Source organism: Perna viridis, chromosome 9 (assembly GCF_037379345.1).
Source record: "Perna viridis isolate PV_CMFRI_1.1 ecotype Kerala chromosome 9, ASM3737934v1, whole genome shotgun sequence".
Lineage (NCBI taxonomy): Eukaryota > Metazoa > Mollusca > Bivalvia > Mytilida > Mytilidae > Perna > Perna viridis.
Window position 1 is genome coordinate 23,993,785 of NC_142453.1, and position 25,993 is coordinate 24,019,777.

Consider the following 25,993-nt stretch of genomic DNA (forward strand, 5'->3'; position numbering starts at 1 on the left):
TAAAGATTTCCCTTTTTATTTGAAAAACTACAAAATAATAGAAATACACACTTGATAAACAATATAAGCATGGCAAAAAAGGGAGGGAATAATAATTCTACCTCTTAAAGTTATACCAGAATCAATAAACAATAAAATAAAAGTTACAATTATTTTATTAATACTTTCTAACAATACTGTATTGAATACATGAAGCTTACCTTGTGATACCCAAATTACACTCTCAAAAATGAAAAATAAGGAATCTGTAAAAAAAAAAAAAAAAAGGACATACCGGTATATACTGCAAATGTATTAACATTTATTTTTTTAATTTTTAACTATTTTCTTGATGGACTAATCAGCCTAAAAAATAGTACCCGTGAAATGAATTTAATACTATTTAATGCTCAATAATTTTTGAAACCACAAAAACTGCTATCCATGAATATATTCACTTGACAGAATCAGGGAAAATTAGTAACAATGAAAATTAATATGCTTACAATATACCAGTGTACAACTTGATTATGTATATTGTACAGAATGAAATTTCTACTACAAAACCTCTAAAAATAGGGCATTAATGGAACATGGAGTTGTACCCCCCTACCTAATGGTGAAAAAGGGGGATGGCAAAATGTTCAAAATAAAGTAACTCAAAAACTCCATATTTCATTTCGCTGAAAATTGATTTTTAACCTGTAATTTATAAGACTTAACAATTGTGCAAATTCTCGAAATATTTCATTGATCCGTCCTAAGGTTATCATCTGGAAATGTTCAGGGGACAGACAGATGGACAGAAGGACATGCAACTTATAGGAGGGTATCACATACTTCTTCCCCATTTTGTGTGGTGGGGTATAAAAACTGTGTAACAGTCATCAACTTAATATTTACCAGTCTCTGTTCAAAACAATATACAAATACATGGCAAAAATAAATTTTCAAAGAAAAATCAATGAAAGCACAAAGTTTACCCAGCTGTACTTATAAAAAATGTAAAGTAAAAAATTATAAAATGGCTGTTCACTTATTAATCTAATGCTTCAAAAACATAAAGAAAATATAAGTTGGGTCAAACAGAATAAATAATAAATAATAAACTAAATACTGAAAAAGTCTTTTACAAAACAGAATTTTGTCCCGCCTGAGCACAAATTCTTTATTGAAATTATACAAGTATATTATGCTTAGTTTAAAATTTTAACAAAAAAATAGTAAGTATGACTTCTTTAAACAAGTAAAATGTCTAAAATTTGATATCTGTTCCTTTTTCTATACTTAGAAAACGAATTCATCATAAATAGATATCTAGTTTATGTGTATATAGTAATCATTTAATTTGATTTGTAACATGGAGGATAGAGGCTAAGATCAAATTTGAAATAAAAAGGCAACTATCATGTATACCAGTATGGACAAGAGGGAAATTCCAAGGAAATTTAAATTCTTGTTGTCATGTCAATTACCTGAAACATTTCATAAGAAAACAACCATTCAATCAAGAGAAGAGCATATAAAAAGGGTAATTAAGTCTCGTCATGTGACTCCATGGTTTCATGAGAATGGGTCCTAGTGGTCTACCATACGAATGCATGGAATTTTGTCAGAGTGTTGAGTTCAGTATTAAAAGCAAAAAAACATCATTTACGTGTAAAAATACCAAAAAAAATAGACAAATAGACAAAATATAACATGTGGATTAATGGAAAGGAAACTCAAGGAATGACATGTCATTGTTTCCTTTTTTTTAACTCAGTTTTTTCAGGCAAATATGAAAAAAATTAATTTTATACATAAATATTATTTGAAACAATAAAAAAAATTTCAAAAATTCTGCTGATTGGTAATTACAATAAGACAAAGTCTGTTTCCTGCTACCCTATCTTCCTATATTTTTTTTATGTGCCTACCCTAAAAATTTAATGATCATTTTGGCTCTAGCACCATTGTTTTCCTTACCACACCAAGTCATCTAATTACTCCACAGAACTATCATAAAATCCTTATCTTATCCACTTTCTAAACAGTACTTTCTCCAATGCTAACATAGGGGCTTCCACCAGTATTGACAGAATAAATGCCACACAATATGATATCACCAGGACAGAAAGAAACAGTCTCACCTGGAACAAAAATGTCAATTGGATGTTTAACAAACATATGAGTACAAGACATATACATGTAGAATCTACAATGATAGTGAGTTGTTTATGGAAATTTCTCAAGAGATCAATGTTAGAAAGGTCACAGCCAATGAAATTTTATAGACTATATGATACACTCCCATAACCATTTGCCATTTCTATTTCGGTCTATCAGCACCTGAGAACTCAAATCTCTCTAGAGATGAGAAATATTGTTCTCACACCTGTCAAGAAGTGTGAAAATCGATTAAAAACTACAGAAAGAGAGATCTCAGTCACTTATGGGTAATATTTCTTGAGTACATGAACAAAGGTCTGCCCAGTCAGAGAACAGTGAAACCCATCAAAGAGTGCTTTGAGAGGGCAATGTTTTTTTTTTAACTTTTAAAACCAAATATTTTTTTTTCTGATTTTCTTTTATGACTTCTTGGATTACAGTTAGTTCTACTATTCTGATTTTTCATGCCTTTTACTATAAAATGGTAATACAGTTTAACCTTCCCTGGTAGCTTGATTTCAAAAGATTTAAGTAGAGAGGAAAGAATCATGCAAAATGTGATTCATGGTTGGAAAGCCTACATATTTTTATTTTTTATATTTTGTTTAAAATGTTAAAGTAAACAGAAATTAACAAGTGGCTTTTCACATAACCCTAGATCTTAGGAAATAAAAATGATATAAAATGTACTGTAGAAATTAAGGGAGATAACTCTGTAAATGACACTAAATTACAATAGAAACTGTTGGAATTTCAATGTGGATTATCTCCTAGGAGCAGACAGATTGGAATGAATGATTATGCATTTCATCATAAAGACCTATAATGCAACTTAATAACAAAAATAAAACTGTGTAATATTTTTTGGGGTGTATCACATATTACAGAATTTGCTGGATTCTTACAAAGACTACTACTTAAGTATCTCTAAGCAAAAAATGGAATTAGTTTCACAAAATACAAGTACAAGCACTATCACATGGGGTGGCCTTTTATTCTTAAATAAAAATTGAAATCATACAGCTACGTTTTTTTTTCTTATTTCATGCAATTTTGAAACATATGCTGTTTGAGTTATGTATCACTAATAAAACGATCATTATGACTTCCATGCAAGTGATATAAGCATAACTGATCTTTCTTAAGATGTTATTACTGTGAGTGAAGTGGAGTATATTTTCTACTTACCAATGTGAACTCTGTGTAATGTAATGGTCTCTCAAAGGTGAATATGAAGTAAAACATTACAGCAGGATGGACTATGTAAGCACAATAAGTCAGCCTTCCTAAAGGAGCCCAGGCTTTCCAGGAAAGTAATGCATTTACAAGACCTGAAGAATAAAATACCTTTCATTCATTAAATCATATCTACACAGATGACATACATGTATTAGGATGACAGCTAAGGTCTCACTAACCACTTCTGGGTCAAATGGCCACCCCCTACGTAGTACCAAAAACACACAGAACCTAGACCTATGCATTGTAAGTGCATTATTTGTGTGTAATCAGATTAAAAGTAGTCGAAATAAAGCTGAGAATGTGTACTTTAAAATCATATATGTACTTTACTACAAAAGTGTATGAATATTGTTTACATGTGTGAGTAATTTGCCTCCATGATGTCAATTAGCAGAAAAGGTAAAAATGTTGATTTTCAGTATTTGATATTAAAGTTAATTTTGTGAAGAATTTCTACGGACATTGTACCATTAGAGTAATGATTTTGAAAGCCTTATTTTCCAAGCTTTGTAATAGTATGCAACTTTAAGGTGACATTTGTCCTGGGAATTCACAGTGAAACTTTGAAAATTACTTGTTTAACATGTAAAGTAATGAAAACGTTAGAAGTGGTTAGTGAGACCTAAATGATTCCAGTTGTGTTTTTGCACCTTTTTTTTGTAATTTACATATGTCTGCTATAAACAAGTAAAACTATATGCCTTTTTTTTTCAGATGTTGCACGCTACATTGTGCGAAGAATACTCCCACTCAACCATTTTTGTTAAACCTGGAAAAGGAAGATACAGCACAAGTCATCGTACAAAAGCAATGTATCAAATATCTAAGCATTCCTTCCAATAGAAACTGAGAAATCTGTTGCAGAAAAATGTAATAGACAGACGGAGGGACAAGATGATTGCAACATAGCCCCTACAATGAGTTGAGGAAAACATTCTTCTTTCGCAGTCTGAAATTCAGGATTGTAGTTGTAATTTTATATGAAAATATTCAAAGCAGATTATGTCTATGTTCTAGTTAACAGAAGTTGTAGGCAATTGAAATGCAAAAAATACTCCCTATTGCTCTATTTTTAAACTACAGACTGTATGTATACCACTTAAAAGTTCCTAAAATGATACAAAAAATTCATAGTAATGAAATGAATGTTTATTCTGCATCAAATTTTTTAAGCTTTGATACACAACACAAAATAAATATAAAATTTCAGATTATTTTTTTTTCCTTTTTATATTCCTATCTACCTCCATGTCCAACAGCACAAACAAATATAACCCAAGCTAATGCAACACTCCATGCAAATCTGCTGACACCAATGTAAATCAAACTCTCTGCCTTGCCACCCTGAGTAACGGTGGGGACATCTTTATAGTAACCAGAGAGACCATATATCACTGATACTCCTATTGTTATGGCTAATGCCCAGCCAATCAACAGCTTTATCTAAAAATAGATCAATCACTATTATAATGTCGTACATTCAGAAATACAGTCAAATCTGTCTAAACTCTTTTCAAACTGAATATTTTGGAATAAAGCAGGTCTTCAATTCACACATGCATTAGAATTGATAAGAAAGGACTTTTATCAAAAGATACCTAAATTCCTACAAAAAAATGGAGCCATTATAGTGAAACCTCCTTTGCTTAATCTAAGCACTAAGTTAATATTGATGACCAGTATATATCCGAACCTGATTCTTACAAGAAACAGTAACATTATGGTGAAACCTACCTTACCAAGTCTAACTTGGTTATCAATGACCAGTAAACATAACCCCTCCAGATTTCTACAATACATTGCACTATTATGGTAAAACCTACCTTGCCCAGTCTTACTCGGTTATTATTGATGACCAGTATATATCCCAGCCAGATTCTTACAAGAAACAGTAACATTATGGTGAAACCTACCTTACCAAGTCTAACTTGGTTATCAATGACCAGTAAACATAACCCCTCCAGATTTCTACAATACATTGCACTATTATGGTAAATCCTACCTTGCCCAGTCTTACTCGGTTATTATTGATGACCAGTATATATCCCAGCCAGATTCCTACAAGACATTGCACTATTATGGTAAAACCTACCTTGCCCAATCTTACTCGGTTACTTCTGATGACCAGTATATATCCCATCCAGATTCCTACAAGACATTGTATTATTATGGTAAAACCTACCTTGCCCAATCTTACTCAGTTACTACTGATGACCAGAATATATCCCAGCCAGAATCCTACAAGACATTGCAATATTATGGTAAAACCTACCTTGCCCAATCTTACTCGGTTACTACTGATGACCAGAATATATCCCAGCCAGAATCCTACAAGACATTGCACTATTAAGGTAAAACCTACCCTGCCCAGTCTTACTCGGTTATTATTGATGACAAGTATATATCCCAGCCAGATTCCTACAAGGAATGGTGCTATTCTGGTGTATGGTTTATTGTAAAGTGGATTTGATTGTGCCCAATACTCATTTGTATGATTCACAGGGATTAGTCTGTAAAGAGAAAAAACTTAATATCCAGAAATGTCAAGTTTTTTTCGGACTACAAGTCAATACTTTTTTTCAGCAAAGTGTCAGTCTCAACTTATCGTCCACTTCAACTTATACAAGGATTTTTCAAGAAAAACTGTTCATCTACAATGTATTTCAATAAATTTGTTTATTTCATTTTTGACTGATTTCATTCAAAATTTTGGGTAAACAATCAACAAAAGCCGTTACTCAAACTGTCAATCGAATTCAAAGATTATTGATCAGTGCTGGTATCCTTTATGAATGAATACAACAATGTTAACAAAATTTTTAAAATGTTAAAATATATCAACAGTCTAGGAGATATGTTAACAGAACCCTTTTTTACTGGTAAGACATTATTGAGTGTTTTGGAGTTATCGGTCCTTTAATATGCAAATTTATACCCATTTACAGTATGTCGTAACACATTAGCACATGGCTTGAATTATAATCAGTTAAAGTGTTATCTAAATGGCTAATTGCAACCAAATTTAAAGGTAACAATTTTTTGTTACTGTATTTCGAAATACCAGGTTACTGTTTATTAATTACCATAAGAGATGGGTACCCCTCAGCATAATGGAAGGAAGGAAGGAAATGGGTGTATAATAATATGACACACAACTACAGGTACTTGCATGTTGGGTAACCTATATCCATAATAGTCTGCAGTTATAACTCTAGACACAACACAGCTAAATATACCAAATAATATTGCACCAGTTCCTATGGATCTTGTTCTGAAATAAAAAGGTATATTCTCAAATGTAAACACGTTAAATATCTGAAGCTTAACAAGCAGAAGGTTCTAGTTACTACATTTTTTTTCAAAACTGTCAAAATCTGTGAAAGAGTGAATAATAAAAATATGGTCACGAGTGCTGAAGAATGCCTAGATTTGACGAGTGTGCAGACCTTGTTCTTCGCATGAGTTAAATCTTTATGCGTTCTTGGCACAAGTGATCATATTTTGGTTATTTAAGATTCCCAATTGAATATCCTATATATCATATAGATTTCCTCCATTATTCACTCCTATTTTGAACATGAATTTTAAATTTTGTATATTCGTATTTTGACGTTTTGTGGGAGAAAGTCCAAGAGTGTAATTACCGAATTTATTTCACAGTGTGAATTATTGAAATTTTTTACACAGGGAACATTCAGTAAATCACTGCTATCTATAAAATAAAGTCTATTATCATTATAATGTTTGTTATAATTACAGTGAAAGTTAAACCTGTTCAAACTCATTTTGACTGAAGAAATTTATTCAGTTCAAGCATATATTTGGGTTTGCAGTGAAAACTTTTCCTAGATATAAAATGTTTCCTTCTTGTCTCTTTCTAAATTATTCTAAAATGTTATCAAATAATATCTTTGCTCAATTTCATAGGTCAAAAATATAATGCAGGCATTAATCGCTGATCCAAGAAAAGGCTTGCCTGGCATATTTTTTTGCATGAAATCTTCATTTTTCACAATTTCTACCCCAAAATAGTTCTTCCCTCACTTTGTTTGTCTTATTATTCTACAGCAAAACCTGTCTAAACCAAACCCTTAGGTTAAAAATACTTTAAAAACTTAAATGAAGAGACTTCATAAGGTGTCTGGTTTAAACACGTTTTGTTTATTTTCAGGGCTTAGTTTAGACAGGTTTCACTTTATTTAAACTATCCCTAATCTGAAATCCTGGAGATCCTTGGACATACAAGGTAAGGCCATACTCATATGAAAAAAATTAAATAAACTAAACAGACATTAAAATAGAGCCATGTACATTTCTATACTAAAACTTACTTGTTAAGAAGTAAGATGAAGAGGGGACTGAGGATGTAAAACTGCATGTCGTTGGCTAAATACCATCCCCAGCCCAAACACTTGAAAGAAAAAAGTTTATAATTGTAAATAAAGAAATTACAGCTGTCAAGTTTAAAGCAAAAAATGGTTCATTTTTGCCTTTTGACAAATACAGACTTTATTTCACCACAATTTTCCCTGTAACTGTATACAAACCTGTGCACTTGGGAATAATTTAAAACATGACTGGACCTAGATTATAAACACTCGTTAATGATTACTTTTTAACATTATGCTGTGGGGACTGAGTGCTTTTCTGTGTGTTATTCACCGGGCCTAGATTAATTCTGACATGTGCTCAGACAACAAACAAACGTGACATCTTGTTTTCTCTGTCAAAATCTATGCAAACAATTCAATTTCTATAAAAATCACATGATTGAGGACGCCTGAAAGCATCGTTCAGCCTGACAATGATGATGCCTGAAGACATCATCCAGCGCATGCTAGGCAATGCCTTCAGCAACATTCAGGCCACATTTTTATTTAATTTTACATAGAAACCAAAATAACTTTCTCATATCTATGCCTTAGAATTTTTTCTAGATACACAGGTTTGTCTGTAGTCAGAGGGAAATTTGCAGTGAAATTGAAACCATATTTGTCAAAAGGTAATGATGAACATTAAGATATTTCAGATCAGAATACAATATTAATTTTGCAAAGTCAAAATAATTCAATCCTTTCTGTTTATATGAAGTACAGCTCTGCCTTCAGACCAGGTAGAAGCCTATTATAAGTGATTCATACATTTCTTAATCTATACCTGTTAACCATCTGAGGATCCTCTTTGCAGAAGATCTCCAGCAATTCCTTTCCAAATTGCAGGAGATTTCTTGTGGCAATATTTTCTACCAATATTTTGTATAAATCACATCTGTGTACAATACTGTAATTGAATTACACGCATGTGGTTGGTAGTATGCTAAGTCACTCCCAAAAGGGCAGTGAATGGACAAAATTAGAGCCATGTGACAATGTGTGCAGTTTAGTAGATTTTAGTAAATATGTGCAAGAAGATTTTTTTTTGGGGGGCGGGGGGAGGAGTTTTGGAAAATACAGATCCCAAATGTTATTGTTCAATTTCCTTTAGAGTAAGCATCCTTCTGATTTAAAAAAGATCAAAGAATTAAATTAATATAGTTAATATAATCTTGTGAGTGAAATGTAAGCCAATATAACCGGAGAGCATGACTTCACTCACTCACGAAATTATACTCTGCCACCAATGATCAAACCCTAGACCGCTTGGTGACAAGCCAGCAACAAAGCAATTCACCAACCTGTTTTTCAACATTTCCATAACTTGGCCAAAAGTTGTTGATGTACAGTAAATTAGTCCACCAGTACTTCTCACACCAGTCAAAGTCATTTGTTTTACCAGTTTTCTGACTAATGGCATATGGTCCTTCCCATATCATGTGTTTGAAGAGGGTGGTCCAGAGTAAAATAACAAATGCATACACTGGAGTTAATCTAAAAAAAGCAGTAGAAATAAAGATATGTTAACCATGAATGTTAAACTGAAAATCGTACATTTCCTTGAAGCTTAAAATCAATGAAAGCTGTAGAAGCATGTGCCAAATATATCATGCAACACTATGATATAAAAATAAAAGCAAGCTTCCTTTTGTAGAGGCTAACAATCGTACCAAATATCATTGAAATCAATCCAAACATTTTGGGTTTTTTAATGAACAGGGGTATACATGTACTTTAAAAAATCCATCAAAATAATTTGCAATGCCAGTGACATTTTTTTTTGCCTTTCCTTACCCTGGAAATATGTTTCTCCTAATGAAAGTCTCCTAATTTGGCACCAAAAAAGGCTAAAAAATGATCCCAAATGAAATAAACTATTTTGTAAAGGGGATAGGAACAGTGCTGGTTATAGTGCTTTGCTCATTATCATACTGATCAACTGTTTAGGACTTGTCTTTTATCTTCTTAGTTATACTTTATACATAATTTGAGCTGATCATTCAAGGGAATGGACATTTACTTCATCATTCCAAATTTCCTAATTCAAATAAAAATGATGAATACTTTCCAAATAAAAAGAAGATAGAGTAGTTTTAAGAGATATAATAAACAATAATATGACTCCACCTCCAGAACCTATGAAAGTAAAACATAGGCCAATTAATTTTGGTCTGTTCTTTGAGTTTCTTCAGAACGATGTAAGTTACCAACAATCCACTCATGAAGAAAAAAGTATCCACAGAAAATGTTCCATTCATTATACATTGAAAAGTGAATCTTTTCATAAGTGGAATCATGTCGTAAATATTATCTGAAAAAAATTGCAAATATACTCTCTGTAATATATACTGTAAAGTGAAGTTCTGTCAAAGCTTGACACTAATTAGAACTAGAGGCTCTAAAGAGTCTGAATTGCTTACATGGTTTGATTAGCTACATTCAATTTCTTGTAAAAGCTGCCACATTTTTTCATGGATAAAAATTTCCAATAGTAATTTTGTGCAGGATACCCTAAGGAACAATCATACTAATATTCTATACAGAAGTTTTTGAGAAGAAGATTTTTTAAAGTCAAAACATCAAAAATAGAAACAAAAAACATCTTACCTCTATGTTCTATTTTTAGTAATGACAGCCATGTTTTTCGACGAACAAAAATCCCCTTATCAGTTCTATGTGGAATACCATAAGAGACATTTATATCAAGTGTGGTTCCAATTGGTTAAGTAGTGTAAGAGGAGAAGATTTTTGAAAGATATAACATAAAAAATAACAAAAACATAATGGACGACAACAACAACAGACAACAAGACAAAGGACACCAAGTAATGGCAATAGCTTACATGGCCTTTTGGGCAAGATGAGCTAATAACTGCTGTCTGACCCCTATTTTCTATTTTTAGTAACGATGGCCATTTTTTTTTTACAGATAAAAATACCAACAGTCATTTTGTGCAAGATACCCTAAGAAACAACCATACCAACTTTCATTGAATTTTGTACTGTAGTTTGAGGACAAGATTTTTTAAAGCAATAACATCAAAATCAGTAAAAAAAAAACATCCAAAAAGGGCAATAACTCAGATATGGGTCAACAGATTTTCACAAGAACTTGACCAGAGATAGATCACATGCTACTGAACACTTTTGCCCCATTGTCAGAATTTTGTAAAACCTGACACTTTTTGAGATATATGCAAAAAACTGCTGTTTTATCCCTATGTTCTATTTTTAGTGATAGTGGCCATGTTTTTTGACAGATCAAAGCATGAAATTTGTGCAGGATACCCTATGAAACAATCATGCTAGCTTTTATCTAAATCAATTTTGTTTCAGAGGAGAAGATATTTGAAAAATTGTTAATGATGAGGATGACAACGGACAACAAGTGAGGGCAATAGCTCACATGGCTCATGGCCAGGTGAACTGAAAAAAAAAAAAAGAAAGATAAGTAAGCAAAGCTTTCTAAAAGATATCCCTACTCAATGGGGCTATCTGGTATGTACATTATAAACAAATTTCTCTGAAGTTCACTGGTATCTCTTATTCTAATCATTTTTTTTGGTCAAACATTCTTCTATTTAAAGATTCATTTCTGCATGACGGACCCAATGGTCTCAGGGTAGGGTGCGGGAGGTTGTGGGTTCAATCCCCTGCAAGTCACACTAAGGACTTTTTTTAGTTGTCGCTGCTTTTGGAACAAGCATTTAGTATTTAAGGGGATCCAACAGAGTGACAAGTGGCTTGCACTTGAGTCAGAATGATATGCCTAATGGGGTGGCAAGCCTACCAGTAGACTGTGGCTTCTGTGAGCTAGTACAATAATACAAACAAAACAGGGTCTGTTCAATTGGTAAATTGTTAACATCCTTAAATGCATGAAATATCTGCCATAGGACACTAAACAATAATCAGTCGATCAATTCATTTCTGCAAGTTGCAATTCACCCTTGACTTTCTTATGGCAACGATATTCCTGCACTACTTCATGGTTTCAAGGATTCAAATTTACTTTCAAGAGTAGAAAGTCCTGGAACTTTTCAAGTTTCAATTCAACAATAGCAGTGAAAATGAAATATTGTCAGACCGATGAACAAGTCCGGTAAAACGACTGTCGATTCAATAAATTTTCATATAATTCAAGTCCAAATGTCTGACGTATTTTCCGGCAGTGGACTTGGAAATTACGTTACTTTTTCTATTTCCATTAAACAAATATCTGACAATCAGTCCCTTTATACTGTGTTCTCTTAAAACAAAGCTTTAAAGCAAAGCTCAATGTATTGGCCATCAGAGTTCTTCCTCAACAAACGATCTAATTTCCAAGGAAGGCATGGCGTCCACAACAACAATCACCTGAATCGATTTGGCAGGAAATTATACTGATGTCACCAGAATCATACAAGAAGTTACGAGATTTGTTTGTAACGAAGAAATACGATTACGAATGAACTCTTGTATAGAATTTTCCCGTAAAAAGAGACTGTAAGACAATAACTTTGATCAAATTAAATAAGCCACTTCAGTGAGGAATACTTTGGTGGAATGGATACAAACAGTTTGCATTATTTAACCATCAACTTATTTAACATTTTGTTTTAAGAGAGAGTGTACAGTGAACTCATGAAAGAGGAAGTCAAATTCTAAAATAAATCAACACATCACAATACAATAAGCTTTAAACAATTCTTTTTTGCTGTTAATAAAGTCTTCTGATTCATTGACAGCTGACTTAGAAATGGTGACATGTGTTATTAGAATTATACAAAAGTAAATTCATCATTTATTTATTTTTTTATCATTCTTTAGATTCATTTTTTGTTATCGTATTTATGAATTTTATTTCTTCAATATAATTGTTTTTTTAGAAGATTCTGGTGCTTTGCAGAGGCAGAAGATTTAGCAGCCTTCAATTTAATTCCTACAGGCAATGATAATGATGAATTCACAGCATACAATAATGGGAGGAGATGTTCTTTATTCCAGAAAGAACTGAGACATAAAATAATGGGAGGAGATATTTTTTATTTCCAGAAAGAACTTACACATATCTTAATAAATTACTTTAAAATCATTTCTCCATTTAATCTTCAGAAGCCACATCTGTTTGTTCACAGATGAATTATGTTATAGTAATACGACCATAATTTTTTTCGGTTGGTAAAAGATGGTTGGGTCTGGTAAAGTTTCTTTAATTATCTCCTGTAAAAAATTTTACATTTCGTGTTCACTGCAATAGTCCTCTTTAGAAAAATCAAAGGCTGCAGGTCCAAGGCCAAGGAAGGACCTTGGACCACTACTAATCTGAACCCCTTGCTTTCAATAAGAACCTATTGACCATCTTGTATCCCTTTTTGGTATGATGCAGGTCTAATTTCTTAATATCATTAGGCCATATGATAATCATAAGTTTGTACTATCACATGATTGTCATATGTCAGCTAGCCAATGTTTCCAGTTGAGAATCATGTGATTATGATAAGTGGTTATGTTTATCTCTAATTTTATACCCACCCAATGCTTTATAATAAAATGCATAAGTATGTCCCAGTATGACCCAGAACATACTAAGCACTCTCATTCCATTGATGGATGTCAATGAACCAGAGGCTGTTGATGTGTTCAAAAGTTTTCTTGTGTTTGAAATCAGGGAAAAACACAATAAAATTTGTTTTACAGTTCCCATACAACCTGTAAAAAACAAAAATATTTCATTCAAGATAATAAATTTGTTTTTCAATATGATGATACAAAAAACGAATATAATAAACCATACAAGTGCAAATTATACTGTTTTGTTTTTCATTAATCATAAGTGTTAATTATGTTTGAAATTAATTAGTTTTAAAATCGCCATATTGATAAGACAATTAAAGAAAAAAAAATTCCTTCTAATACAACAAAAAAATCCCAAATATTGATGGTTTCACTTCAACTGTATATCCAGGTCCCAGTGCCACAAAAATTCTTTAAAAAAAATGTCTGTTATGGACTTTGGTTGGCCTCGCTGTGGAATTATGAATATCTTCAGACTAAGTTTTTTTGTGTTTTGTGGTGCCCAAACCAGGAAACCCACAAATTATAATTCAGACACTGTATCTTGATTTCATTACCTTTGCAACACATAGAAAGTAACCAGTTTGTCCTTCTATTAAAATTGCAATTCAAATGGCCCAATATCTTTAATGAACTTTGACCTGAGTCAGACAAACACTAAATTCCAACTGATACTTGGATGTCATGCAAGAATTACATTAATTACTTAGAGTGAAGTGTATTAGCGGCTTTAAAATCTTTGGAATGCTTGACAAAAAAAATGGAAAAAATAAAATATATACCTAAAAGATTTTAGATGCAAACCAAGTGCCTGTTTTAAGGTTTATTTTGGTTTGGAGAGGACATTCATGGAAAATCACAATTCGTCCCCCAATATTTCAAGTTGAGTGTCCTAGATGTATTCCAGATAAGGTCCAAGCTACAGCCAAAAAATTGATATGGTCCAAGCTATAACCAAAAATCTATGTGAAAAAATGTATACAACCCTATGAAATCAATAATTGGAGGTCTGTGGCCAAATGTGTTAAAAACAATAACTCAAATAAATAAATTCTTTAGGATAATACAAACTTATGACCTTTCTGTACTTGTACTTATGATTTAGCATTTTTTCATATTTCATTGATTTATTTATACTCACATGACCCAATTTGATTATTCGAATAAATCACTTCATTCTTAGGCATATTTGATAGCAAACCATGTCTTTCCGTAGACTCATTCACAACGGTGGATCCAATACTACTGTAAGTTGGTGCGTTTTCAGTTCTTACTTTTACTTCATCTGTAACATTTTCCTCAAGATACATGAAAATAATGTCAGCCAGTGTACCAAGGACAGCAGCAAAAATTATGATGCAACAAATAACACTGAAAAAGTACATTTATTTGATTAAATATTAAATGACGACAAAGTATTTTCATCTAAGATTAGTGTGCAATTAGGCCATTAAATAAACAAAATATACTCAATGATCATTCAAACATATCTTTGTTTTGATATAATGGAAGCTTTTCAAAGAAATAGACAGGGGTATTTAATTTCTACGAAAAGAAAACATTTACCAACTTTCAAAGGAAAAAAACTAAAACAGAAATTCCAATAAATTTTCAACATTTACATGAAATTATTTGCATATGTTTTTTAATTGACAAACAGAATCAATCCTTTCCCTTCTCTCTATAGTCTGTTTTTAACTCATAAACAGTATCACCCTCTCCCTTCTCCCTATCATCTAGTTTTTAACTCATAAACAGTATCTCCCCTCTTTCTTCTCCCTATAGTACGCATTTGATTCATAAACAGTATCTCCCCTCTCCCTTCCCCCACAGTATGTTTTTAACCCATAAACAGTATCCCCCCTCTCCATTTTCCCTATTGTCTGGTTTTTAACTCATAAGAAGTATCTCCCTATTCCATATTTCTAGCTCATAAACAGTATCCCCATCTCCCTTCTCCATATTGTATGCTTTTAACTCATAAACAGTATCTCCCCTCTCCCTTCTCCCTAATGTCTGGTTTTGTTTTTGCTATTGGAATCTTGAATTATAGATGTATGTAAAAATTATTATCAGTCAAAAATTCATTAGAAAGCTGAAATAATGTAAACATTCAAGAATAAAAGAACAGCATTCCAATGTCCCCCACGTGAAAAAAGGTGCAGAAAACAATAAATTCAAAGAAATTGTCTAAGTCCAAGGGCCGTAATTTCTGTAAAAATCATTCAACCGTAACCAAAGCCAAACTTAATCTGTAACTTCTCATAGTTAAACTACATACAAAAAATTGGTAAAAGCATTACAAAAAAGTAGAGAAAACTGTAAATTCACTGAAATTTTCTAAGTCCAAGGGCCATAACTTCTGTAAAAATCATTAAACCATAGCCAAAGTCAAACTTAATCAGTAAATATGCTTCTCAAAAAGATAAAAGACCCCTGGGAAGAAAATTCTGTGTAAACTAGCACACCACATTATTCCTTTCTCATGTAATACATACTTACATTGCAAAATAATCTCCAGAAGAATAGGGCAATGGAGCTGGGCAATCTACCATTGTTGGATATATCAACACTTTCAACTGGGCATCTATCACTTGCAAAGCTACAAAGGAAAATGTAAACAAATTACAAGAGAATATTGATTATTGATCTGGTGGTCACCAATTTATAGCAGACCCTGCATTCCAAATGTCTGACATATAAAGGGCTATACTGTAAACAGTGAAATTTTCACAATTTTTTTTTGGTTATTTTCATGGTCAGATTTGTAACACAAAAAATAAACTTTTGTGAATATTTCCTTTAAAGAACATTATAATATGACTTGAGGAATGATCACTAAGGAAAAAACTGCACAAAAATTTTATAATGTACAGTAGGTACAGAATAGTAAATGTTGCAGTAGTTAAAACACGATATTGTATTTTTTAAAGGATTGTTATTCATTTTCTACCATAAACTGTCTAAACAAAGTTGATACAAACAATAGAACTCACCTTCCCAAACAATAAAACTCACCTTCCCCAACAATAGAACTCACCTTCCCCAACAATAGAATTCACCTTCCCAAACAATAGAACTCACCTTCCCAAAACAATAGAACTCACCTTCCCAAACAATAGAATTCACCTTCCCCAAATATAGAACTCACCTTCCCAAATAATAAAACTCACCTTCCCCAACAATAGAACTCACCTTCCTAAATAATAAAATTCACCTTCCCAAACAATAGAACTCACCTTCCTAAACAATAGAAATCACCTTCCCAAACAATAGAAATCACCTTCCCAAACAATAGAACTCATCTTCTCCAACAATAGAACTCACCTTCCCAAACAATAAAACTCACCTTCCCCAACAATAAAACTCACCTTCCACAACAATAGAATTCACCTTCCCAAACAATAGAACTCACCTTCCCAAAACAATAGAACTCACCTTCCCAAACAATAGAATTCACCTTCCCCAAATATAGAACTCACCTTCCCAAAACAACAGAACTCACCTTCCCAAATAATAAAACTCACCTTCCCCAACAATAGAACTCACTTTCCTAAATAATAAAATTCACCTTCCCAAACAATAGAACTCACCTTCCTAAACAATAGAATTCATATTCCCAAACAATAGAAATCACCTTCCCAAACAATAGAACTCACCTTCCCAAACAATAGAATTTACCTTCCCAAACAAAAGAACTCACCTTCCCCAACAATAAAACTTACCTTCCCAAAACAATAGAACTCACCTTCCCTAACAATAGAACTCACCTTCCCAAAACAATAGAACTCACCTTCCCCAACAATAGAACTCACCTTCCCAAACAATAGAACTCACCTTCCCAAAACAGTAGAACTCACCTTCCCAAAACAATAGAACTCGCCTTCCCCAACAATAAACCTCACCTTCCCAAAACAATAAAACTCACCTTCCTAAATAATAAAATTCACCTTCCCAAACAATAGAACTCACCTTCCTAAACAATAGAATTCATCTTCTCCAACAATAGAACTCACCTTCCCAAACAATAAAACTCACCTTCCCCAACAATAAAACTCACCTTCCCCAACAATAGAATTCACCTTCCCAAACAATAGAACTCACCTTCCCAAACAATAGAACTCACCTTCCCAAAACAGTAGAACTCACCTTCCCAAAACAATAGAACTCGCCTTCCCCAACAATAAACCTCACCTTCCCAAAACAATAAAACTCACCTTCCTAAATAATAAAATTCACCTTCCCAAACAATAGAACTCACCATCCTAAACAATAGAATTCATATTCCCAAACAATAGAAATCACCTTCCCAAACAATAGAACTCATCTTCTCCAACAATAGAACTCACCTTCCCAAACAATAAAATTCACCTTCCCCAACAATAAAACTCACCTTCCCCAACAATAGAATTCACCTTCCCAAACAATAGAACTCACCTTCCCAAACAATAGAATGCACCTTCCCCAACAATAGAACTCACCTTCCCAAACAAGCTGTTGAATTTCCTTACTGGAACAAGAATCGGGGAAACAAACCCCAATTACATTAACTGCAAGCTAAAATAAAGTAAATATTTATTCAGCAATTTTATTGGTTATTATTTCTATTGTTCTTTAATACTGCCTGATATGTACTATTACAGGCTACTGCCAGGATACTTAAAATTCTTGACAATTCAATGACAAAATTACTCCAAACTGACTGTGAAGTTGCCAATAAACAGAAAACATCACATCTGGCCATATCAGGTTTACTGTGTCATTTTCTGTCTCAACTTCAAATGCTGCCTGTAATTCTATATATATATATATACAGATTAATTTTTTGAATAAATCTTGACAATGCACTTTTTTTTAATTGAAAAAATCTTGACAATGCACTTTTTTTTAATTGATTTATTTCATTAAATTTAACATTTGTTAGCAAATATTTCATATTTTGCATCATTTAAGGAGGTAGTCCTATGGTAAGGGACATAACTCTTGAAATCAGTGCTATGTTTGTATCTTATTCAATGTCACCAAAACCTATCCTGCTTTTATTTTATTTTAAATTGAAACAGAATGAAATCAGTCCAAGTTACTTTGATGCTTACACTAGATTGATGAAAAATGCTGAATACAAATGTTCCTATGATTTGTAAGAGTTGTGTCCATTACCCTAATCAAACTACTACTAATCCCAGGTTTTTACCAATACCACCAGTAAGTGGCCATTTTATCATGCACACATGCTGGCACAAATAACAAATAAAATAAAAATTACAACAAATTTTCTGTCAATCCTTTTGAGAGTAGACCAGACCTTATATTTTTATCTTTAAGATTCTCCTAACCTTTTCCAAGACAGGAGACATTCATCGAAATTTAAGACTTAAAATCCATCTGATTTTTTCAAAAGATGGTTGTAAAGTTTCACATATATTTTCAGTGTAAATTCTAGATCTTTAGTTTGATTTTAAAATGGCTATTATGGTTTTAATCTAAAATTTTGGCTTGTATCCCACAGCGCCCCGTGCAGGTCCGGGTGTTAAAAGAATAGGCCAGCTGCAGCGCTAAGCTTGTCGTAAAAGGCGACTAAATAGTGCTCAGAAACCTAGCCAGGGACTAGGCACTCTGCCCACAGAGCAACTGGGATGTGTGCCCCAGATGGTGGAATGGGGTAACCCTGGCATGTTACATCCACTTCATGTTCACCGCCTGAATATAGCTGAAATATTGCTGTTTGGGCTTTAAACCCCAACAATCAATCAATCAATCAATCAATCATGTATCGAACAGCTGAAATTTTTGTAGCCAATATATATATATATAGTTCTTTACAGTCAGTGTGGAAAATTAAGTAGACCACACCAATTTTTCTGGGCCATTGCCAAGTGGTCCCTTGTTAATATTAAATCCTGCTTACAGATATTTTTACTGGAAAATGTTCATCCAGTACTTCTTCAAATTCTAGAGAAATTGTAGAGTCACCGAATTGGTTGCAAAAATGTTAAACCGTTATATTTCCATGGATAATTTTCTTATATACCTTTGAAAAATAACTTTTCCGTAATAAATTATTGTGAATTTGCAACTTATGCAATTTCCTAAATTTCTTTTCTAAGCGACATAAGAATCATTCTCCATACAAAATCAAAGTAAATAAGATACCTTTTGACATGCTATATCATTGATTTGGACAAAATTTATATATTTTACTAGTACCTTACATTACTAGTAATAAGGGTGGAACAATGTTTAAGAAAACCATGCAAAAATTTTAATCATACTATTCTAGTAATGCTACCATGCTAATACTGTCAGGTACATATATGCATTTTCTACCAGGTATGACTTGAGCAACTTTCTTATTAAGCAGGTGTTTCAAAACTGATTGAAGGTGTACCCTTCCTGGTTGATGATGGTGGAGCTTACTCATTCATAATTAGTAAAGTGTTTTGTTTGCTTCCTCTGATTTTTTTATTTTTCCTTTCTAGTTCCTCTCTACCCCCCCCCCCCCCCACCCCCCATGGATTATTTTGAGGTTTCGATATTTTTATTTAAACCAGGATTATCCTTGATTTCACAATAGCTGAATTCATCATACAGTTCATAACAGTTGTGAAAAAGAGTATACCTACCTTCGGTATCCCCAGATTTGTTACAACATTACACATATGACCTTTGAACTTCTCAGTCTTTGCCTGTTTACACTCATGAACACTACCAAGCCAAACATAATTACCATGTTTTATACCACTGCCAGGTTTACCATCAGAGTCAAACACTGAAAACAAAGCCATGATGTCAGAGTATAATGTACAATATTTTACCATCGGAATAAAACAGTGGAAAACAAAACCATGATGTCATAGTATAATGTACCATATTTTACCATCAGAATAAAATGCTGGAAAACAAAACTATGATGTCAGAGTATAATGTACAATATTTTACCATCGGAATAAAATGCTGGAAAACAAAACCATGATGTCAAAGTATAATGTACAATATTTTACCATCGGAGTCAAACACTGAAAACAAAACAATAATGTCAAAGTATAATGTACAATATTTTACCATCAAAGTCAAACACTGGAAAACAAAACCATGATGTCAGAGTATAATGTACAATATTTTACCATCAGAGTCAAACACTGAAAAATAAAACCATGATGTCAGAGTATAATGTACAATATTTTACCATTGGAGTCAAATGCTGAAAACAAAATCATGATGTTGGAGTATAATGTACAATATTTTACCATCGGAGTAAGACACTGGAAAACAAATCATAATGTCTATGACAGTATATCACTGGAAAACAAAACTAAAATGTCTATGAGCGAGCACTGAAAAGCAGTGTGAGCTCTGCGGTTATTATATGTACTATCTAAACTTCCCTTAAGGTTTCCCAATATACTAACGAAAAAAGTCATGTCTCCAAAGTAACAAAAAGTGACAGTCCTTATGGAGAAAATTCATCGCTTCCTTAAACAAAACAAATAAAAATACATAGGTTAAGATTATGTTTCAGTAAAAATAAATTAATCTTTTTTTCTGATAGTTTTCAAGTCTTTTTCTATTTCAATTATATTATCCAAATTGAAGCATAGCTTTTCTTGGAATTTGCAGCTATCGTCTGAATTTTGTTTACGTCACACGATATGTGTAAATATTCCCACCATCAGTGGAGAACTGCAATATTTACGGTTACCTGTACAGATTGATCTGACAGGCCAAAACTGAAAAGGATCTTGATAGTGATGCCCTTCAGGGATAAAATATGTAAAGTATAGTGAAGTGCTATAAAGTTATTGACCACTTTCAGAGCGAGGGGAAAGGGGATATGGGGTTAGAATTTTGGAAAAACTTTTTTTCTTGAGTTCTTCATTTAATGAAAAAAATACTCCCCCATTAATTAACAAGGCAGATATTAAAATAAAAATATTGATTTTGCTTGCTGCTTAAACGTAAATTAAAATATTGCAAAAATTTTCATCCCGGGCAGCCCCCCTTTGTAATGTCCTTTATTTATTTATGAGTTTCACACAGACAGTTACATGTATGGTTAAACTCATGGTGCTCACTGATTTAGGCAATGCCTACCCTATATTACAGTATAAGGTAAGGTACAAAAGATATGCTAAGCTAACTGAAGAACCACTAACAGCATTCCATCACTCAAATCTGACAGTTGTCATGAGCTGTGAGGGACCTTCGTCAGAGGTAAAATGAAAAAGATTGCTTTGAATCTCCTCAAATAGCATTTTAATGACATCCTTTCAGCTATCGGTTCATTAATCCAGCAGATGTGGTTTGTCTATTCGTGAAACAGGTAATATTACCCTTTATAGATAAATATAAGGTATTTTCAATACAAACATACAACACATTAATTGCAAATTTCAGTATACTGTGCATCTGTTTCCAGGAGTAATCTCTCATCCCCAGCATTAGAACCTATTCAATAGATAAAAGGTTCTTTATCTGAAACTAACTGTATACAAGGCATACTCAAAACCAACATGAACAAGAAATCTATGAGTGATGGCTCCCTATAGTGATAACTGCTTTTAATCACAATATAAGGAAAATAAACGCAGACTGAAGTAAACAGGATATTGTTGCCAATTTTTTTCTGAAAATGGATCCCACTGTCTAACATATGTGTTAAAATTTCCAGCTGCTGTTATGAGGAGTTGCTGAGAAAACTGTGACAGAAACAAGAGGCTCCCAGGAGCTTAAATCGCTTACCTATTTAATTTTACCTTTCAAGGCCAATAAATTTAACAAGGAGTTGTTCAACAATTCTGACTGAAGAGGATTTTGGTAGTACTTATCATAAGGATCATTTCAGCAACTGAAAGTTTCTTTCTATCTATCACAGTTTTTAAGATATTGGCTGAAACTAAAAAAAATCTTTAATCACCTTTCAAGGGCAATAATTCTTTCAGAGTTGTCTGACAACTTTGATTCCATGGAGACTTTTTTATGCCTTAAAATGAGGATCATTTTAGCGATTGAAAGAATTGGGAAAAGTCTAACGATTTTGAAGATATATGTGAAAAACTAATGTCTGACCCATATGTTCTAATTTTAGTAACAGCGGCAATGTTTTTTGATGATAAAAAATCCCCACATCAGTTCTATGCAGGATATCCCAAGAAACATTCATACCAAGTTTGGTCAAGTAGTGTCAGAGGGGAAGAGATTCATAAAATTTTTAATGATGACAACGGACAACGACGATGATGAGGACGGCAGATGCCAAGTGATGGCAATAGCTGAAATGGCTTTCTGCCAGGTGAGCTAAAAATTGTTACGGATGGAAAAACAGTCAAGGGTAAAACTGTATACCCTCTCTCTTTCAAAGTGGGGTATAAAAATATAAAACAACAGGAAGCCAAATCCAGCATCAAGGAGCTATACCATGTGCAATACAAGGAGTGAAGTGTTTTAGAGGTTTTAAGGTTATTAGATTTTCATTCATGTCTACAATCTAATAAAAATTATACCTATCAATTGTTCCAATTAGTCACTGCATGTAAGTGGTTATTCCCAACTTGCGGTATGTTTTAACTTAAAGCTAGGAATTCTGAGTAAAGTTCGGAATCTCCTGCCACGGGACAGTAATTAATTCCTATTTCAAGAGTTATATTTCTAGCATTATATCAGGTGTACTAAGACTATTGGAACAATTCCAATTTTTTGCAAAATAATATTTCCCCACACACCCCGATAAAAAAAATTATTTTGTATATGCATGTTGTCTCGAAAGTTAACATATTTTTTTTTTAAGAAGAGTTCTATGCGCTATTCATTTCTTGTGTGGTGATGACACCTACAATAATGAGAGACGGTTCCTACAATGGGAGATTGTTACATGTACTCAACAAATTACTAATACAATAAAATTTCTTATAAAAGAATGCAAATCTCAAAAGATACCAGTGGTTACTCATGCTCACTTTGGGGGCCAACTGCAGCCTACCCTGTGGTGTGAAGATTTCTTCATCATTCATTGAAGACTGATGGGTGGCCTGGGCTGAATTTTTTATCCAGGTGGGGTTATTGTCTCTTTGACATATATTCACTATATCCATTCTTGTTATATTGGCAGTCCTTGCCATTTAAATTTCTGACAACCAAGAACCAATACTTTCCATTTCATCTTGTCATTAGGTGAAAAAGCTCTGAAAGATTGTAAATAGGCTGGTTTTTTTTTTAATTTTGAGCCAAAAAAAAACCACTGTAATTGGCATCTGGGTTACATTTTCATATGTGGACCATAACAGAGAGAATGCAAGAAGAGAATAAGACTGCCTTGCATTTTTAACCCAGAACCCACCACAGAGCTTACAACAATTAAAGAACAAAGCTAAAGTGTGCACTAGCTATTCTACAATAAGAATCAAACTTTGAATGAATTTAAAAAGATGTATGTATCAAGGGGCATAAATAAATAAAAATATCTAAGAACTCAATACATTTACCATTGCAACAGTTTTACTTACTACTAGCAGCATAAGCTTTCCCATTCAACAGATCTTCAAACATGGTATTTGTGTCATTCCTACATTTATGAGATACATTAGAAAAAACATAGCTAACAGCTTCAGATCTTTCCATTAAGAGAGACTTCACACCCTTCTCCAGAAGCTTTGCCACAGCAGGACTGTATTCTACCATAGGGTGCTGAGATTCTGGTTTCAAGTTCATCCCATAGTCAACTTGCTGATGGACATTCTGTAAAAGCTTTCCAACCAACTCCAGATCTTCATTTCCAGAACAAATAGCCCAAAGTGACACAAAAATTGGTATTAAAACTGTTACTTTCATTTTGAAGTTCATCTTCTAACTTTAAAATGTCATGACTGCTCTGAGTTGCACATTGCGGGTAAAATTAATGACAATAAAACATGTGATGAGTTGTAGATATTTATAGAACTGTTTGTATACAGTTTTTGAACCACTATTAAGGAAGTGAATCTGAAATTGGAGTATGGTACAATTATAACATGTACAAGAATGTTTACATGATATAAGCAATGTTTGTATTATAGATAAAAACAATAAGAAATGCATAAATATTAAAACTAAAGCACAATACATCATGATGAGTCTGTCCAAAGAATTGTGCTTATAGAAAGTGTGCAATGCATCCATTAAATACTCAATCTAGGCATATTTATCTTCTCAAGTTAAAGAGCAATTAAGCTCAATACAAGATACACAAGTCATCAGATATGTATTTGTATAATCCCATGTAATTTATATGTACTATATTATAGGTTCATTCACTTATTTGATGTGTCCATGCAGGCAGCATGCAATGAAAATATGTCATATGACAAAAAAATTATGATTCATTTAAAACTAAAGCATCATACATCATGAAGAGTCTGTCCAAAGAATTGTGCTTATAGAAAGTGAGCAATGCCGGTCCATTAATACTCAATCTGGGCCAATTTATCTTCTCAAGTAAGAACAGGTGATTGAATGCACGATACTATACCAATATTTGAGATAATTTTTTGTAACTTAGTATATTTCACTGTTTCTTTTATGACTTTTCATGGGTTTCGTTTCATTGGCTCTTTTTGAATGTGACTTACTATGGCATATATTATTAGGCTTTGAGTACTATCAACATGATAAGGAATGCCAATCAATGGGAGTAAAAAAGACAGCATTTGCATTATAAAAAATGTTCGTCTTGTCACTCAATTTCGTCTGCATTTCCATATGATTTGATCAAATTATTGCGTGGAACGAATTTATATCAACATTTCTTTTATAAAAACTATAGTTTGAAGCTTGGTGACTAGAAATATTTAACATTTTTGGAAATAAAATATAATCATGAATTTATTAAATAACCAAGGGAAAATATTTAATATAGAAATATTATGCTAGGTTAGCGCAAGTACGTTGGGCAAACGCTATCATTAATCTTGTTAATGGCACGTCTGACATTTATTATGTCCACTTGCAAATCAGATTGAAAAGATAGAATGATAAATACTAAAATATTCTACTTCAGATTGAAATAGAAAACCAATCAATCAATCCGAGTATGCGATTTGGACTTCGTACAAGACTGTTTCCCTTCTCGATGAGTTGTGTTTTTGTTAGTCTGGATATGTCATTAACTTTTACTTTTCTGCCTTTGATGATTATTTTCGGTTACATTTTGGTCTTTCTGTCTCCGAACTTATTTTCTTTGCTTCCTCAGTGCACTTTCAATTTTTACACGGAGTCTGATGTTATCACAATTTGTAAAATATAATTTTTACTATTTTATATGAAAATTCTGCCTTTTGGGAGTGTGCAGCGTACGAACTTTTGTCAAAATGGCAACGCCCCGCGTTGCACCAATTTAAGTTGAAATTATGCAGACAGATGTAAAAAAAAAAAACGCCAAAAGGACATTGGGGGCAGCAAAAAATACTTAGTAATAAGTTGAAAAGTCAAGATAATAAATTGAAAATTCAAGAAAGTTTCTTGAGAATTCAAGATAATAAGTTGAAAACTGAAGGTAATAACTTGAAAATTTAAGAAACTATATTGAATTTTCAAGCACTGTGTTTTCAAGAAACTATCTTGAATTATCAAGTAAAGAAAAAAATATTTTAAAAATGCGTGGTCGTTCTCGGCTTCCGTAAAACACCCCTTGTAGTCAATTGAAGTTAAATTGATTCAAAATC

The 25,993-nt window shown here is 32.8% G+C and overlaps 1 protein-coding gene across 1 annotated transcript; it reads right to left on the reverse strand.

Moving 5' to 3' along the window:
* On the reverse strand, nucleotides 1-25,036 carry LOC148607430 (nose resistant to fluoxetine protein 6-like). Its single transcript, XM_088547268.1, has 15 exons — nucleotides 24,902-25,036; nucleotides 23,801-24,275; nucleotides 19,925-20,070; nucleotides 17,783-17,858; nucleotides 15,804-15,903; nucleotides 14,443-14,672; nucleotides 13,260-13,436; nucleotides 9,873-10,056; nucleotides 9,047-9,239; nucleotides 7,704-7,783; nucleotides 6,542-6,643; nucleotides 5,735-5,882; nucleotides 4,617-4,815; nucleotides 3,319-3,461; nucleotides 1-2,111 (listed from the first exon to the last, which is right to left on the reverse strand). The coding sequence occupies exons 2-15, from the start codon at nucleotides 24,135-24,137 to the stop codon at nucleotides 1,992-1,994; spliced, it is 2,235 nt and encodes a 744-aa protein (XP_088403394.1). The 5' UTR covers nucleotides 24,138-24,275; nucleotides 24,902-25,036; the 3' UTR covers nucleotides 1-1,991.
* Nucleotides 25,037-25,993: the final 957 nt, after the last annotated feature.

What these genes read in the sequence shown, in the direction of transcription:
- LOC148607430 (XM_088547268.1), bottom strand. Translation starts at nt 24,137, where the DNA reads ATGAACTTCAAAATGAAAGTAACAGTTTTAATACCAATTTTTGTGTCA. An exon ending in ACCGAGTAAGACTGGGCAGG is followed by an intron (nt 4,816 to 5,734) that starts GTAGGTTTTACC and finishes ATCTATTTTTAG; the next exon opens with ATAAAGCTGTTGATTGGCTG. An exon ending in TTGTGCTGTTGGACATGGAG is followed by an intron (nt 3,462 to 4,616) that starts GTAGATAGGAAT and finishes TTTATTCTTCAG; the next exon opens with GTCTTGTAAATGCATTACTT.